The 16,709-nt window shown below is 36.5% G+C and overlaps 1 protein-coding gene across 1 annotated transcript in view; it reads right to left on the bottom strand.

Moving 5' to 3' along the window:
- Positions 1–16,709, bottom strand: part of LOC105457939 (FERM, RhoGEF and pleckstrin domain-containing protein 1-like) — a 20,842-nt gene continuing 4,133 nt past the window's right edge. Inside the window, exons 2-11 of the mRNA XM_011702912.1 lie at positions 5,773–5,985; positions 5,591–5,680; positions 5,084–5,459; positions 4,888–4,997; positions 4,554–4,694; positions 4,326–4,480; positions 3,854–3,978; positions 3,574–3,734; positions 3,193–3,452; positions 1–3,112 (exon numbers count right to left, since the gene is read on the bottom strand). Of these exons, the coding sequence (XP_011701214.1) occupies positions 3,037–3,112; positions 3,193–3,452; positions 3,574–3,734; positions 3,854–3,978; positions 4,326–4,480; positions 4,554–4,694; positions 4,888–4,997; positions 5,084–5,459; positions 5,591–5,680; positions 5,773–5,985 (1,707 nt within the window). The 3' untranslated portion in view covers positions 1–3,036. The remainder of the gene's footprint in view (positions 3,113–3,192; positions 3,453–3,573; positions 3,735–3,853; positions 3,979–4,325; positions 4,481–4,553; positions 4,695–4,887; positions 4,998–5,083; positions 5,460–5,590; positions 5,681–5,772; positions 5,986–16,709) is intronic.

Consider the following 16,709-nt stretch of genomic DNA (forward strand, 5'->3'; position numbering starts at 1 on the left):
TCGCATTGATATATGTTTATTGCGGCAAAACATGATAATAATACATAATTATGACATTCACTTGTTACATTTCGCTCTTGTTTATCTTAGTTATAAGAAATAATTTAAAGATGTATTTGCAAAATATACGATGCGGGTGAATAGCTGAAATAGATACCGGAATCAATGGTTTTAGCCACGAAGTAATTCATTAAGATTATTGCTTTGAGGAAATCTGCTACATAAAGGATAAATCTGTTATATGGCAAACGCTAATTATATATATATATAACTAACGTTTTCATGTAAATAACGTTGTCTAATGCACTTTAATCTGATTAGAATGTATTCCGGTCTTTTCTACTTTTTCGACCTCATTATTGTACCTAAACATTATAATATCGCAACTTCTTATCATCGCACTACAAGACTTGTCCTTCTGGAGTTGCACTTTTCGCGATAAAATGAGACAAATATATCTACGCTTTAACATACTAATACTTGAGTTTGTTTTTATTTTATTTGTAAATATCCGTTAGATTGTTGAACACTTCTCAGAAAGCATTGTACATCAGATGTTTAACGAGGCAAAATTACTGTTTAATTACTCGTTTACTCGTATGTGATTTATTTTAAATAAATTTCTACACGGATATGTTTTCGTAAAGCACGTCAATTAAGCTTTTGCTCACACGAATTTTCAGCCGGGCAGAATATACAACTAATTCTCTTTCCTCGTTCCTTCTCTTTCTCTCTTTCTCTTTTGATATATTATATATTAACTATATATAATCTAAATGAATTATACAACAAACAACCCTCTCAGACAATACAAATTCAAAATACGTCTTTTAAATGTCTTCTGACTACTAAAGAGTAATTCAATAAATCAATACATTCTCATAATGCTCTTTTTTTAGACTTTTATATAGTCTAAATGCATCAAGCAAGCTTAACGACTAACTTAATGATTAATCATCTCTTTGAATCATTATTTAGATTAGCTTAGGGGTTATTCTGTCAGTTTAATATAGCTGCGCGAGACAATAAAAATATATTATTACGTAACGTATATATTGCCACTTTATAAAAGAGTGAGAAAGATTTCTTGCAGTCTTTCTTTGTGCAAAAGCTATATCATAGATTGATTCTAAAGAGCGCAATGGCACCGTTTACTAAAATTTGTAAAATCATAAGCATTTTCTTAGAGCTACAATTTATAACATAAACATACTCTCATTCTTTGACTCATTTTGTTAATATGAATTAGATCGTATAAAAGAAAAAAACGTTAACAAAATTATTGTCTTATTTGAATACTCGTTATAAACAGATTTGATTATAAAATTGGTCCAATATTAATACTAATACAGTGGAAATTTCTATAAGAGCACTTCTAGTTATAATAGAAAAAACTGAGTGCTTTGTGAATAATTCAAGGAATATAACTTATTAGAGAATTGTTTAATTTCGAAGGAAATCACGAAAAAATGTTATTTTTCAACAAGATAACGCTGCTACACAGTGCAAAGAAGACATAGGAGTTCCAACATAAAAATTTGTCACTTATGAAATGGCCGGCAGGAGTTCGCCGAACTTAAATAGAGAATTTATGGGAAATTTTCTATCAAAAGCAGTATATAGAAAAAATAAACAACATTAAGGAGTTGGAAAACGTTGTAACACAAGAGTGGAATAAAATCAATACTACATTGTAAAAAAAATCAGTTTGTAGTATGGAAAATAGATTATATGAGATAACTAGGCGTAATAGTGGAAGTACTAATTATTAATATTACAACATTTTTTTAAATACTTTAATGGATTGTTTCTATGCAAATTTTGCTATTATTCTATATAATTAATTATATTTTGTTTATAATAAATATAATTTTTTTAAGTTCTTAATATAGCATTCTTTTGTTTTGCTATTCAATCATAAATTTTCTAAACTTTCTTTAAGTTTATTCACTAAAGTACTTAATTTTTTCTATTAAAAATAGAAGTTTTTATAGAAATTTCGTCCACTGTATATATAATTTTTTATGACTGTCATTAAGTTTCGCTTACATTACAACAGAACGTATCTCCAAAACGCATTAATATAATATATCTAGATGCAATTCTAACGTCATATCTGTTTCATACTGAATGATAATCGCGCAGTAGCAATCAATTACATATAATGAGTAAATTACATGAGAAAAAACATTTGTTCTTAAAAGAAAATGTTCAAAAATATACTACTTAATATTGTATTGCTGTGATCAATTGCAACTTATCCGCACGACTATCGCTCAATAAAGAGAACAGATATAAAAAAGCTTTATTAAAAAACTTCTAAACACGAATATATTATATAATTAATGTATATGTAAATATCATATTTACATATTTCTATATATATATATTCTATCTCTTTCTCTTTCTATTGAATAACATTCTCTCATAAATTTGTGACATAATATCGAGATTCTTGTCTCTCGTGTATATATACATGTTAATGCCATTTTTAAGTTTATATTAAAAGCATAAATCACATATCAAAAAGTCCTGTGACTTATACAAAAAAAACTCTTTATACTTTCTAAAGTCTCTAAATAATTTTTTGCACTATCATTATCGTTATATTTTTACATAACAATAATACATTTGTATTATGATTTTAAATTGTCTTCAAAATTGTGAAGTTCTTTGGAAGAATGACTTAAGTCTGAAAATACAGTAAAATCACGCAATTAAATATTCCAGTTTTAAGTAAATGCTTGCAATAGCAGAATTACTAGCAGAAAAATAAAATAATAGCTTAAGAATAAAAAAATGTGTAATTAAAGATAAGTTGTTCTTCCAGAAAACTGTATACACAATCAATTTTTATTACATGTAATACCCCAAACTACCAATTATCACTCTTTTTTGATTTTATATATAAGGCCAAAAATTTAGACTTTCTCATTAAATATAATTTTGAAACCATGCTTTATGGCATGATTCCATAATCTTAAAAAATATTTCTTCTTAATAATTATTTCGACAATTATCCGTGTAAATTTAGTTTTAATACTCTTCTTTTCCGTTCATACTAGCGGGCACATGACTCTGTTGAGTTGCACTTCGAATGACTTCGATCCATCTAAAGACAAAATTATCATTGTATTCTTCTTTCGAATTTTTAGTTCTTTAAAATTACACAAAGATATCCTGCATATTTACCTTCCAAAAGTATAATCGCTTTCCGCTCGAAAGAAATACACATGACTTTTGAATTGTAATTTGTACACAAAGTCCTTGTTGATCCCATCTTTTTCCGAGGGCGTAGAAACGGTATATCCCAATAATGGCAAACTAGCCAATGGGAAGTCGTCTTGATGAGATTTGTAGAAGAATAGACAAAAGTTAGTAAATACAACCCAAAGCTTTTGCCAACCGTTGCTATTCTTGAATTTCCGCAGAAGAAATCCACTAAGCTGGTTCTAAAACAGTGCACGCAACAAACACATCATTAATCACCTTTTACATAAGATATCTTGGGTATATCGCTTAACGACTAAGATGTCAGCGATCCACAAATATTACTCGGAATATTAACATTACCTGAAACGCTCGTAGTTGATCGCTGTAACTGATACTTGTATTACGATGCCAACAAACGTGAACTGTAGTATTGCTACGTTGTGAGGCCTTCGCACCTCCGCAACTAGTCCGATCTACTTCTAATCCTACGCCATCTCCTACTTCGTCGGCTGAACCTAAAACTTTTGCGTAAAAAAAAATTTTAGAAAGAATTTTCTCTCATCAAAAAAGAAAGATAAAACGAAATATTCTTTCGCTCAGTACAGATATTTTGACTTTATATTACTTAAAAGTTACTTACTACAAGACTTCAAACTTAAATATGGCATTTTCGCGTCCGATGCATCGATCTGTGTTATAGCCATGTTCAAATCTTCTATCCACCTCTCTTTTTCTTCTTCGTTGCTTGCTGCAACTGTCAGTGATCTGCAAAAATAAAATTATTTTAAATTTTATATCTTGTTTTACTTCTGTCACGTTTTCAAATTTAATAATAATTATAACAATAAAAATATTTATTTCAACATAATTTCTGTTCCTTAAAATATCTTCGCTTTAATACAACTAAGTTCATATTCTTCCAAGTTGAAGTCACATTCGTACTGATGACTGTCATTAACAGCACGCGTGCTTCAATAAAATCAGTTTAGCTAGTTGACTTCTCAATAACGATACGGCCTCTTAAACGACCATTTAGTATCTTCTAGTGTATTTTTACGCTTTATTACTATCCCCTCAATTGTACAATGTAATTCGAAGCGTTTGATACTTACTGATTTCCTTGTCCGTCGATAATAAAAGCAAAATCCGTTCCAGTCTTATTATCCGCGTCTTGAATCTTCATTCCTTTCAATGGTAGCTGGCCATGCACGCGGAAACATTGCGTTGGTTGTTGCGTACGGAATGTATACAGTAGTACGTCTGAGAACTGTGAAAATAAACGCGATATTAATCTAGCTGTTGTCGCGCTAATTAATAAGAATTACACAGAAGGGACTTACCAAGAAGAACATACGTTGCTGGAAACCTTTACGGCTATACTTCTGCAGACACCCTTGCCTGATGAACCTACGGCCTTCTTGCACCAGATTATCAAAGCCACTAATGTCTCTTTGCATTTCGCATAACTGCACCAGGTTTTCCTACACAACGGCAAATTAAAAACAATTAAAACTAAAATCGACATACCCGGCTTTACTGTAAATTAGTGAAGAAAAAACAAGTATTTTCATAGTCTAGATTCTTTTCGTTCAGTTTATTTATGAATAATTTTTGTATCAAATAATAATAGCAATTTAACAATAACATAATCTATAATAACAATAATTTTCTCACCGCTTGATTTATAATCGTGAGTCCCTCGAGCAATGTCTCGCCGAGTCTGTCTCTCGCCGCCAGACAATCCTCGAAATCGGTATGATCCTTTGGATAATGATCCAATAGTCCTGAAAGAGCGTCACTTTGAGAAATTACGAATTATCGCGATACATATGTCGCAAATCTGACGATCTGATTTCATGCGATCACTCACTGTCGATAATACTGTTATAATGCAGCAATCGTTGTAGGGGTTTCAAAAGGAATGAAGTTAATGGCAGGTAGCAATGCTTCTGCGACTCGAAATCGCGGCAGAGCTGGTCGAAACGTCGCGACGTTCGCATGGAGTACTCCATTTTCTCCAACACCGGGATCAGGTTCTCCAGATACTGGTCGTAGAGAGGCAGAACGTTTAAAAGCGTGTTGTACAAGAAGTCACCGATATTGTGACGAGCGTTGCTCTCCCAGCGCGCCAGCCGTGCCTCCATTTCTTGAAGGCAGGGCCCGTGCACGTCGGCGAGTAGCTCGATTAGAGAGACTACCGACTCCCCTTCCAACGCCGCTTCCCTGGAAACTTCCTCGCGGAACCACTGCACATAAATATAAGTCACAACTTGAAATTTGTGAATTCCCTTTCTGTCCCGCTGGTTCCCACCCGTCTTCTAAACTGGATTTACTTCGAATGCCGTGCTCCTTATCTCTGAGACAAAGTTTCACTTACCACATTAATAACGTCCAGATCCTTCTTGTAAGTTCGTTCTGTCATGAGAAGCTCCTTGGCTATGTAATAAGCTTTATCGGTCGGCCACCTCTGGACAGAAAAATAATGAATCTTTGTAGCTGTTCTCCGTAGAGTTTGCCGTTGAGACAATAGCAGTCGATTCTTAAACGATAAAAACCTACCTTCGTTTTTCTAACTTCCGCCTCTTCCGCTTCCCCGTTTCGTACATTCTTTACTGGGCTGAGATCCGGCGAATTTACGACGCTCGCATTGTTCACCTCGACTCCGCCATTCGTCGTCCGTTTATCCAGCGATTTCTCAGCGGCGTACACAGAATTATTGTTCTCCCGTTGATTAGATATCGCCTGCTTTTCAGCTCGGATATCTGTAAATAAATATCAGTTATACAACCCCGGAACAGACAGAAATTGCACTAAATACGAGAATTAAAAAAAAAAGAGAGAGATAAAACAAGTGTCGATGAAACATCTGAGGGAATAAGTAAGATTCGATATACATATATGAAAAAATATATAAGGTGTGTCAAAATTGATGATACAAGCGGGAAACAGATGATTATATATAAAAAAATAAGACAAATATAGAATAAATTTTGTTTACATGAGACTCTGTTTTTCTTTAAAGAAAAAAAACTTTAAATGTTTATCAGGTATGCATGCACTTTCAACAATGTTTAAAATAAAATTTTGAAAAATAAACACATTTTGTCTTATTATATACCAAAGTCCCTTTGATATTTATAATATTTACTAGCCACAGATGTTAAGTGTATGCGTATCTGACGAATATTCAAAGTTATTTTTCTAAAAAAACGCTCATATATAAAATTTTATATATAAGGCTCTAAAAAAGCTTCATATATAAAGAGGTTTTATTCTACATTCTCTTTCTTATTTTTCACTACCTTTCCGCTTGTGCCACCGGTTGTGAAACACTCTGTATATATATAAGGTGTCCATCATAACTTTTTTTAAATATTTCAAAAATGTTGCAAATATTTCAAAAATTGTGCAAACTGTTGCAATGAACACCGTTACAAAGAATTTATATATGTATATAGGCACGCATGCTACAGTGCACTATCTATATTTGTTCTTTTTTATTGTGATTTTTTTGCAGAATTGGAGATGAAAGTTGATGCCTGATTCAAATGCAACACAAAGTTTGGGAAAATAAATCGATGAATCGATGACGTATTTATAACAAGTGTTCATAAAATTTATACCAATTTCATATGAATCTTCAATTATTCTCGATGTACAATTTATCTCGATGATTAATAGACATCAAGAAAATTAAATAAGAATTAATCGCTACTTTTGATCCAACAAAATTAAACTTTCAATCCTCTTTCGAATCCTATCGTAGACTCTGCTAAAGAGTTTTCTTTTATCTTAAATTATTATCAGCACCGAGTGACGGATAAGTTTAGCGGCAGATAAGTTATAAATGTCAAAATGTATTTTAAATAAAAAGGCACATAACGCTCTGCGACTTATTTTGAAAATCTCAGTGGGGTACGTGCAGTGTTTCTACTTCGAGAATAAAAAAAAACACAAGATCGATCCTCTTTGCGCAAATCATGGTAAAGGCAATGTGAGTGAAGAGTGCAGATAATGTCGAGTAAGCTAATTTTAATAAACAAATGAGACATCAAAGCCAGGCGCGCGTATGCGTATTTCATTCCTATGAAAATTCATGCCCAGGCACGTCTATAGTAAAGTACCGTGCTTCAAGTAATAAGCGGCTAATAAAACGGCGATTAGAAGCCGGATGAAGTTAAGAATCCATAATGTAACAATATTCTACATTATTCCACTGACGCAAATCGCATGCGTAAATAAGGCGCATCGTACGACGAGGTCGCACAATATTCGCAACGGGCGAACGGAAATTCCTCAGCAGCGAGAGAGACAGAGAGAATCTCCGATCGTGCTCGGCTTCCTTCGCGTAGAGGAAGACGTAACGAAAACAACAGAACAGAAAGAGGTATAATATGCGATATTACAACTAGGAATAAGCTACTCTTCCGCCTATTTTGCTTCGGTAATAATGACATAAAAATCATTCAAATACGGAGTGCGGACCGTTAACGCATTTGCATGAATCTCTGAAGCCTTGAAAATATATTCCTTCTGGAGCCTTTGAGCGCGGTAATTAATAGCCTTATTACTTCCAGGCTTATACAACGTGTGCGTGTGAGAACGCACGTGACTTCAAGGATATTTTTGATACACTTTCAGCCTCGATCCCGAAACGAAAGACTTTACGCTTTATCGTGCATTTCGTCTCGTGACGTTTGGGAAATATATCGGTTTTATTATTGAGAGAGTACACTTACTGAATTATTTTTTTACTCTTTTTTGCCCCTCCCAGATAACTTTTTCGAAGCTGCAGCGCTTAAATAAAGAGTGCATACAGATTCGTTTAACGGATTATGCAAATGCGACAGAGAGCCCAGACTAAGCGGGAAATTCGTGCGCCACTTCAGCGAACGTATCGTGAAATAATGACGAAGAGAAAGAAAATCGCAAATATCCACAATTAAGACAACTAGGCATTGTAAAGGGGGATTACTCACACGTAATGTCATCCGTGTCGTACGACGAATCCGGCATTGCGATAAAGAGGTACGGTATGAAGAACGAAATAAAAAAAAAAAGAAGAAGAATAGGAACAGGCCACATCGCACACGGGAAGGGAAAGGACAACGAGGACACTTCGACATTCGACTCGTTTGAAAATCAATATAAAACGAAGGAGGAACAGAAAGCAGTGCTTGCTGTGTGAATCTCTGTCGGACCCGAAATTAAAATGTCAATCTGACCGCACGTGGACGGACGAAACGAAAAAAAAAAAAAAAACGTGGGCGTAGAGGAGAAAACGAATATTTAACGGAAGATAATAAAAAAGAGAGAGAAAAACCGAAACGAGCGGATACTCGTCCCGGAGAAACCAAAGTGAAATTACAGACGCAGATCCGACGATGTGACTTTGTATATAATTTATTGTTATCATAATTAATGTATCAATAATCAATGTACAATAGATTCCCTACGCTTGGAGTACCGCTCTTCGTCCTTCGGACGCCGGTAATTCCCCCAACGTCTCTCCATCGAGCTGTGCCTCGATATCGTTCGAACACATAATTATCGGTCGTTATATCGAACGACCGACGAGACGGCGCACCTCAACCGGGGGAATCACCGCGTAAAACAGATATATTTTTTTTTATGTATATATATATATATATTTATATATATTTATTTTTATATATATATAGCGTTAACAAGTACGGTATATCGATAAACGATCAAAAAGTGTTACACAAATTACAAACGGGGAGGGGGGGGGGATAAGGGATGGGGGGAGCGTTACGCCGACACGACGGACACCTCGACGTACGTGTATCCTGCTCTAATTAATCTTGTCCATCGCTTTTCGTTCCGACCGTTAAATCGGGACCTAATTGTACGTACGCAATTATATGTACCTACGCATGCATACGCGTGTGTGCGTGTGCGCGTACACAGGATGTCCCACCGTTACCGATTGCCGCCTTAGCTATGGATGTCGTACAGAACCAAAGCTGAGGCGAACCAGCAAAAGTGGAGCTGTTTCGAAACGACCGATAAAAATTGAAGAGCCGCTCTCTTCTGAAATTCTCAAGGAGAAAGAGAGTGCGCTGAGAGAAAGAGAGAAGTGAGGGTTAGTGAAATCTCCATTCTCAGCGCTTTTTCTCGCTCGATAAAAAAAAAAAAGAGACTTGAACTTCATTTTAACAAAGAGACTGCCTGCATAACCGAGGTATTAAACGACAAGCGAAAATGAAAAGATATTTATAGCTAAGACACCCGGCATTGATAGGGCATTCTGTATACGGACGTCGTATAATTCGAACGCTCACAAATCGAAGCAAAAGTCAGTTGACACGCGAGTAACGTCGTCTTTGCAGACCGGAAACGGAAGATGAGCGAGCTCGAAGTTACGTTGAGACGACAACGACGTGTGTGTATGTATGTGTTGTGTGCATGTGTATGATTACCGTCTGGTCGATGATTCTCTCAAGGACTCCTTTATTGCTAGTCTGGTAAGCCATTGGAAGAGACGAAGCGTATTTAATAGTAAAAAAATGACGCGGTCAAAATTAGCGTAATACGAACTGGAAGACAAACAATAGCTTCAACGAGAATCCTGCGTGACGTAAATTAACACTTCGCGACCCTATTGGGATTTCCTATCGTTATTTAGAATCGACAGTCTTATATAAAAATGTTTGACACTGAGAGATCAAGGTGTAAAAACATAATTACTTGCTTACGTTGTAATTTGCGACGGTATAGAAAAAATTGTCGGCTTAATATACAAATGTCGAGCTTTATCGTTGATAAAGTTTAAAGCCGAGTAACAGCGGTTTTGGACACGCGACAAATATCCCTCACACACATATTCCGAATCAGAGTAGAAAGAGTTCCGTAAGAACAGAGCTATATAGAACGGCTTATTCTTAAACGTCGTTATATAAATCTACGATTGGCCAAATTTACCCCGAAATATGTAGAAATGTCGTACCACCATTAATATCCATAGTCAGAAAATTAAGTGCATTTACATTTGCATGCAGTAGAAATTTGCGAAAAGAGAAAAAAACTTCAAGTTACTTTTCAATCGCACTCCCTCTCTGATTGTGACGAATCTGCATTTACAAAATATTTGGCACTATTTTATCGTAAAAAATTTTCCACCGTGGTTGTTAAAATAATTATCGTCATTCTATGGTTACAATACAAAGTGTCTTCTAACGATTACGTTTATGAATGAACAGTGCCAAGAAAATACAAAGTTTTTCGATTTATCTTCATCTACATTATAAATGGACAAAAGTTATTAGGCAAAATTTATCTCCGTTTTTGTCTCACTGCAAACTTGAACATACAATTTGAATAATACCCGAGCATTATGGAAATTGGCGCTTGAACTTCTCGCCAGAGATTTATTTCTCCAGTGTTCACATTCTGTCAAGATCCAATACCAGTTCCGAAATTACAAGAGAGAATTTCAAGCTTCAATGCAACTGTTATATTTTCTTTCTTTGCACGCAAAAAGTTAAATGACACAAATTTAACTTTCTCGGTGTTAGGATTAACGCTCTTTATATAGTTTCCGAAGAAAGTGAATCAGATCGCAGTTACATTGAATTCTTCAATCTCAGAGAACGAAATCTGGCCAAACACAAAATTACGAGTATTAACCCTGTATTGCATGACTTCTTTCGCTGTTAGTCAACTACAAAAATAAAGGTCAGCAAAGAGAAAATAATTAAATCTTGCAATAAAATACGTGTTTCTTGTAATGAGATTGGCTTGTTTGTAATGCTATTGAAAACGATTCTTTAAAATAGTAAGATTGTATATAATGCAAGTAATTGTATGATGATATATGATCCGAATGCGTTATGTTATTATTCATTCGGATTTTTGCCTTTTCACGACAAACGTGATGCAATAGAGGGTCAACTATTTATAACATATATCCATTACAAGTTTCTCTGCGATTGACTACTCGATACATAACAGTCGTTCGGCTGTCACGCTCGGGTTATATTTATATATTGATCCCCTGAACCACTATCGAGATACGATATTGAGAAGCACGGAGGATGATTCTTTAGAAATTCATAGTAAAAAACAAAGGGGACACTATACGGGACAATATCCATCGATTGCGAACTTCTTCGCCCCGAGGTGTCAGGCATTATTGCTAAATTCGTGAAGTATTCGTACAGTAAATGTCAACTATAAGTAATTCGACTTGTTGGGGAGGTTCGTAGGAGAGAAAAGCTTACGTCCGAACACTGAGGGAGATTTAAACAATTTCAATTGCCGAGCACCATCAATAAGAAACGTTCAGCGCCTTTTTTGTCGTTATCGTTGAGTGATCCTTCTGCAAAAAATGGAGAGGAAAGAGCGCTGAGAAACTCTCCCCTCCAGTTACAGTGTGACATAATATTTAAAATGTCTGAATTGTTTATATCTATCTCAGGTGTGTCCTCTTCCATTCTTGGGAGGGAAACGGTTACAAGCTTCGAACAAATTGAGGAGAAACGGGACGGAGAGCCGAGGATGGTCTCTCGTATGGTGTTTAATTGTCCACACACACACATACTGCAAAGATGCTGTGATAAGAGTTACACTCGAATGAGCAATGGTGACGTGGCCGAGAACGGACTTTACACAATTAATTAGGGGGGTTGACGTGACGAGGCATTGTGACAGGTGGCAAAATACGTTCGTGATTCGTGACAGGGGCGCTACGTAATGGTTCCAAAGGTTCCTAAATAGTTAATAATTGACGTAGAAGTATAGCGTGTAGCGTATGTAAGTGTATGCGTGTGTATGTATATATATATGTGTATTTGTGTGTATGTTTTGCGTACATGTGTAATGGTGAATAAGATGCGGGAACGTTCAGTACCACGCTGCAACTAGAGATGTGAGTTTGACGATCGCGTTTTTGCTATTTCTCCACTCGTTTCAGTAACAATAAAGAAATTTACAGATAATCATTTTTTTTTTTTCGTCTCTGCTGTCACAGCTCAACGTAAGGCAGTGGCAAAACTGGTCGGGACTATTCGATTACGGTGTTGCGGAGAGACGTCGCAGCTGATCTGCGAGTATTTCACCGCTTAAAGTGATTCAACGTTTTTTCTGGCGTTTTTCGACGAGATCGTGTCCTCTCTCGTTCTTTTTTTTTTCCCCCTTGAGACACTTTATCGACACGCTATCTCGTGCCTCTTCCAATCTTCTCGGAAAGCCGCCCTTCGTAAATATGTAGCGTACCATCAATGTGCCATATATCACGATCGTTCGATTAAATGTAACTTCGTATGTTCGTAATGAGTGAAATTCACATCTCTACGCACGTTCTCTAGGCAGGGGGGAGGCAGGAAACAGTAGACTATTATATATATATATATATAGCACAGACTAATATGACTAATGCAAAAATACGATGGGGCAGGGGGCAGAGGGGGGGGGGTGGCGTTTTCGAGGAGTTGCTTGAAACTACAAGAGTTAAATAATGACGGAAACCCTTCGAGTTCGGCTGGTGCGACATCGCGTATATGTACAGTCGGGAATACGTATCGCACAACTGGTAACAGCGTATTTAGTTTGTAAAATCGAAAATCGCCGGGATTACAACACGGCAAGACACGCGCGTTGACGCGTCTCTAAGAAGATCTAATTGCAACAATCTAAAAGTGCAGTGCCGATGTGTATCGAGACTGTGAACATCCCTAATGGATATTTTGTGCACACACGAGAGAGTCCGGATTTTATACAACGAAATTGTCTTTGACATTTTTTTTTCTTTTCTTTTTTTTTCTAGATTTAACGAACGTGATTTAAGGAATTAAGTGCGTCTAAGGTCTAAGGGCAAGAAATTTCGCTACGAAAATGGAATTAACGAAGCGAAGAAACATGCTAACAAAGAGAGAGAAGCTGGATAACAAAAACGGTCGAACCCAAGCGAATCGCGAGAAGGGACAACACAGTTTTATTCGCATAGGCACCTATCTTTAATCCTTTGTTCTTTCAGAAACCTGACAGGGGAAAAAACGGGAAATTTCGTGGCGCTTCTATACGCGCGGAGCAATTTGGACACATATAATACATATTGTCCAAATATATATATACATTGATGGTAATAATATATATATAAATATCGCACACACACTGTGTGTCGCTAAACGCTATATAAGTTTGAATTTTTTTCGATAGCAGAAAATTTTTACGAGGTTTTACGCTGCAACAACGAGAGAGCACAATGTTCGTGGCTTCCTACCTCTCCCCCGCGAGAATCACACAATCCCGTGAAAGTGCTGCGTGAAAATCAAACGATCGCAAAGCGCAATGTTCGAGGGTATTGCAAAAGGCTGTAGTGTAGAAGCTGGTACGCTCGGGATTTTTTTTGTTTTGGTTTTTTTGGCGCTCTTTTCTTTTGCGCTCTTTTCTGCTTTTTTTTTTCCTCAATAAATCTCGTTTGTTCGCGATCCTCTGGTGCGCGCGGCCGCGCGTCTACGCGCGCGAGCCTCACTGTCGTGTAGCGTGGTACTTTCTTAGCCTGAACAGTGTGCGGTGTATGGCTTCCCGTTCAACGTGGGTACAGCGGTAAAAATCGATTAGTCAGGGTGCGTGGTGTTGCGTGAACCATTACGTTACGCACCTGGTTCACGCGGTAATGCATGTGCCAGGCCGGCGAGTTCACGTATCCGTTCGTGTAGGTCCAGCGATTGTAATCACCACCTGTCGAAAAGCATATGTAAAGTACAACCGGGATACATATCCATATGTATGTATAACATGTATATACGGTAGTCTTGTCGTGCGAAGGCTTGTCACTCTGTTCGTGATGTGTGATTTTAGGGGACCCGTACGCTCTCCAACAACTTGAAAGGAGCCGCCGATTCGGCGCTTCCCTCTGCGACGTGGAAAAGATCTGTCTGTTTCTTTCACGTATTTTGCCACAGAAAGAAAGGACGTAAAACAAGGCAAGGGAACAAGGTCAAAGGTGTGTCTAGTTCAGGGATGATTCGTCGTTAACCGAGGATCGGTTTCGCTGACATTGCCAATCTCATTTTCCTTTGAGCAATCAAGATTTAAATATCAAAAGAAGACTGAATTTCATAAAAAGTATATACAAATCGCAGAGTGCAAAAGGATAAAAAGATCGAGGGCTCTCGAAGATGACTCGATCGTTTTTTCGACCGAGAATATATCGATGACTTTTCTGAGGAAAAAAAATCAATTCAAGATTGATAAAAAAAAAAAATCTGTAAATAAAGAATTCCGCGATAGGTCTAGGACGCCCTGTCTAAAAATACTGACATCGTCATACGTCATTCCTCTTCCTAAGCTGATCGACAAGTGCAGCCGCTTGAGGCACTTGGGCGCTATCTCTAAATCAGATAATTCAATTTCGCGTGTCGAACGAGAATGACACGCTTGACAATTGTATCTCGGAGCGTGAACTTCGAACTTTTATAACAGATGGAAACGTGGTATCCGCCGTGTGTAACTCCGTTTAACCTTTCGCACGGCATTCCTATACGTCCAATTGATGTACACAAGGTGTCCCAGACCCAGTGAGCTATCTCTCGTTCGTGTCTGACGTTTGTTCAAAAGGCGTTCCCTATACGAGTTTTTCGTGTCGACGCGTCTCGCACGGGGATAGAAATATCCGCGTCGATATTCGCGCTTCTTCGATCCCGCCGTGCATTACGCGTCGGTTCCGGACATGCGACATGACCGTAACAATGTGTTACGTAACAACTACGAGACTGGGACTGAAAGACGTGATGAGAGAGACGTGACGAGTTCGGGGCCTTCCGTTTCAAACTCGCGGACGGCGCGAGAGAACTTTCGCGGATACGTCAATGATCGCATAAAGACGTATGCATGATCGGTCGCTACCGTGATCTGCGTAAACGGAGGGAATAGGCGTTATGTTACGTTTTACAGGAAAACAAGACTGTGAAGCGAGTCGGCACCTTGCGCGCAAACACAAGTGAAGGGGGCCGAGGGGGAGACAACAAGTGCGTCATAGAGATGAGTGCGAATGTGTGTAGATGCGATGTTGGAAACCTTCTAATCAGAGTCTTGATTATAACAGGGTTCGACATTTTTCTTCCAAAGAAAGACATACACGATCTTGCTTTGTAGATCTTGCACGCTTAATATACAAAAATCATTGAAAAAAAAGTATTGCAATCTTTATTGACCAGCTATACGTCAATATTCGGCAAATTCCATAGATATTCAATTTTGACGAACACAATTAAAAGTAGTGAAAACCGAAAGAGCTATTCTTAATATTTTCTGAATATCAAATATTCTCTTTTTTAATCCTAACAAAGTTATTAAAAATTATATGTTATAAAAAAAATAGAAATAGAAGGATTTAATTTTATTATGTAAATTATTAATTAAATATGGATTAAATCGTGTAATTATTCATCACACTATACATAAAACATAAAAGTACCTCATAAACTGCAACTGGTTGTTTGCTTAATTGAGTATTTAAATTAGTCCAAAATATTAATTAGTTTAATTATAATGAAATTGTAATTTATACAGAAATTATATATTTACATGGAATTTTCCTTATTGTTTATGTATTTTTAGATGCATATAAGAATTATTGTAAAGAAATTAGATATTATTTGATGAATATTAAGAGAAAAAAATTAAATGTTAATAAAATCTTTGAAGTGATAACTTGTAAGGTTTAACGAAAATAAAACTTTCAGAAATTGAAAACGCGAATTAAAAAAACAATAATGGAAAAATAGCAATTAAAAGTTGCTATCTTAAGTTCAGATTCTGATTAGAGAGTCTCCGGGAGTAATATTCATAATCCGATCTTGACTGTCTTAAGTCTAACTTTAGATGATCTTAAGGTTCCATCCAGTCAATGGAACTGACCCTGTATCTCAAAATCTTAATTAAGACGATCTTAAATTTAAGATTGAACTATGAATATTGCTCGCGGTGCGATATTACATAATGACAGGATCGAATCTGACGATGCACAGATGCAGGAGTCAAGAGACCGGGGAAACGTACCAATATCGTATGTCACGGCGAATTCGATGGAGAAAAACTACGAGTAAACGGGAAGTCACGAGCAGAAAAGCAGAGAAAGAGAAAAAAACAGAGAAAAGAGAAAGAAAATGAGAAAAAACAAGGATTGAACTTCCGAAAACTGCACACGTTCAATTGCCATGAATTTTGGATTCAGAAATAATCAAAATGATGTCAAATGAATGCCCTTTTAAGTGGATTTTCACCGCAAGCAAAGTTTAATACCAAAAATGTTTAATAAAATTATTTATTGTTGCTAGTATTACTGTTTTATCAGCTGAATATAGGAGATGTAAAATATAGTAAATATGCCAATGAAGGAAGGCTGCTCCGATGATCATGGTCCTGACATATGTTGTCAGATCCTAAAAAACATTCCAAAAATTTGAGCCGTGTCGCTCGTTGTTTATTAAAAAGTTATTGGAATATTGTTCAAGGCCATGACAATATAA

This window comes from Wasmannia auropunctata, unplaced genomic scaffold (assembly GCF_000956235.1).
Source record: "Wasmannia auropunctata unplaced genomic scaffold, wasmannia.A_1.0 LD334880.1, whole genome shotgun sequence".
Taxonomy (NCBI): Eukaryota; Metazoa; Arthropoda; class Insecta; order Hymenoptera; family Formicidae; genus Wasmannia; species Wasmannia auropunctata.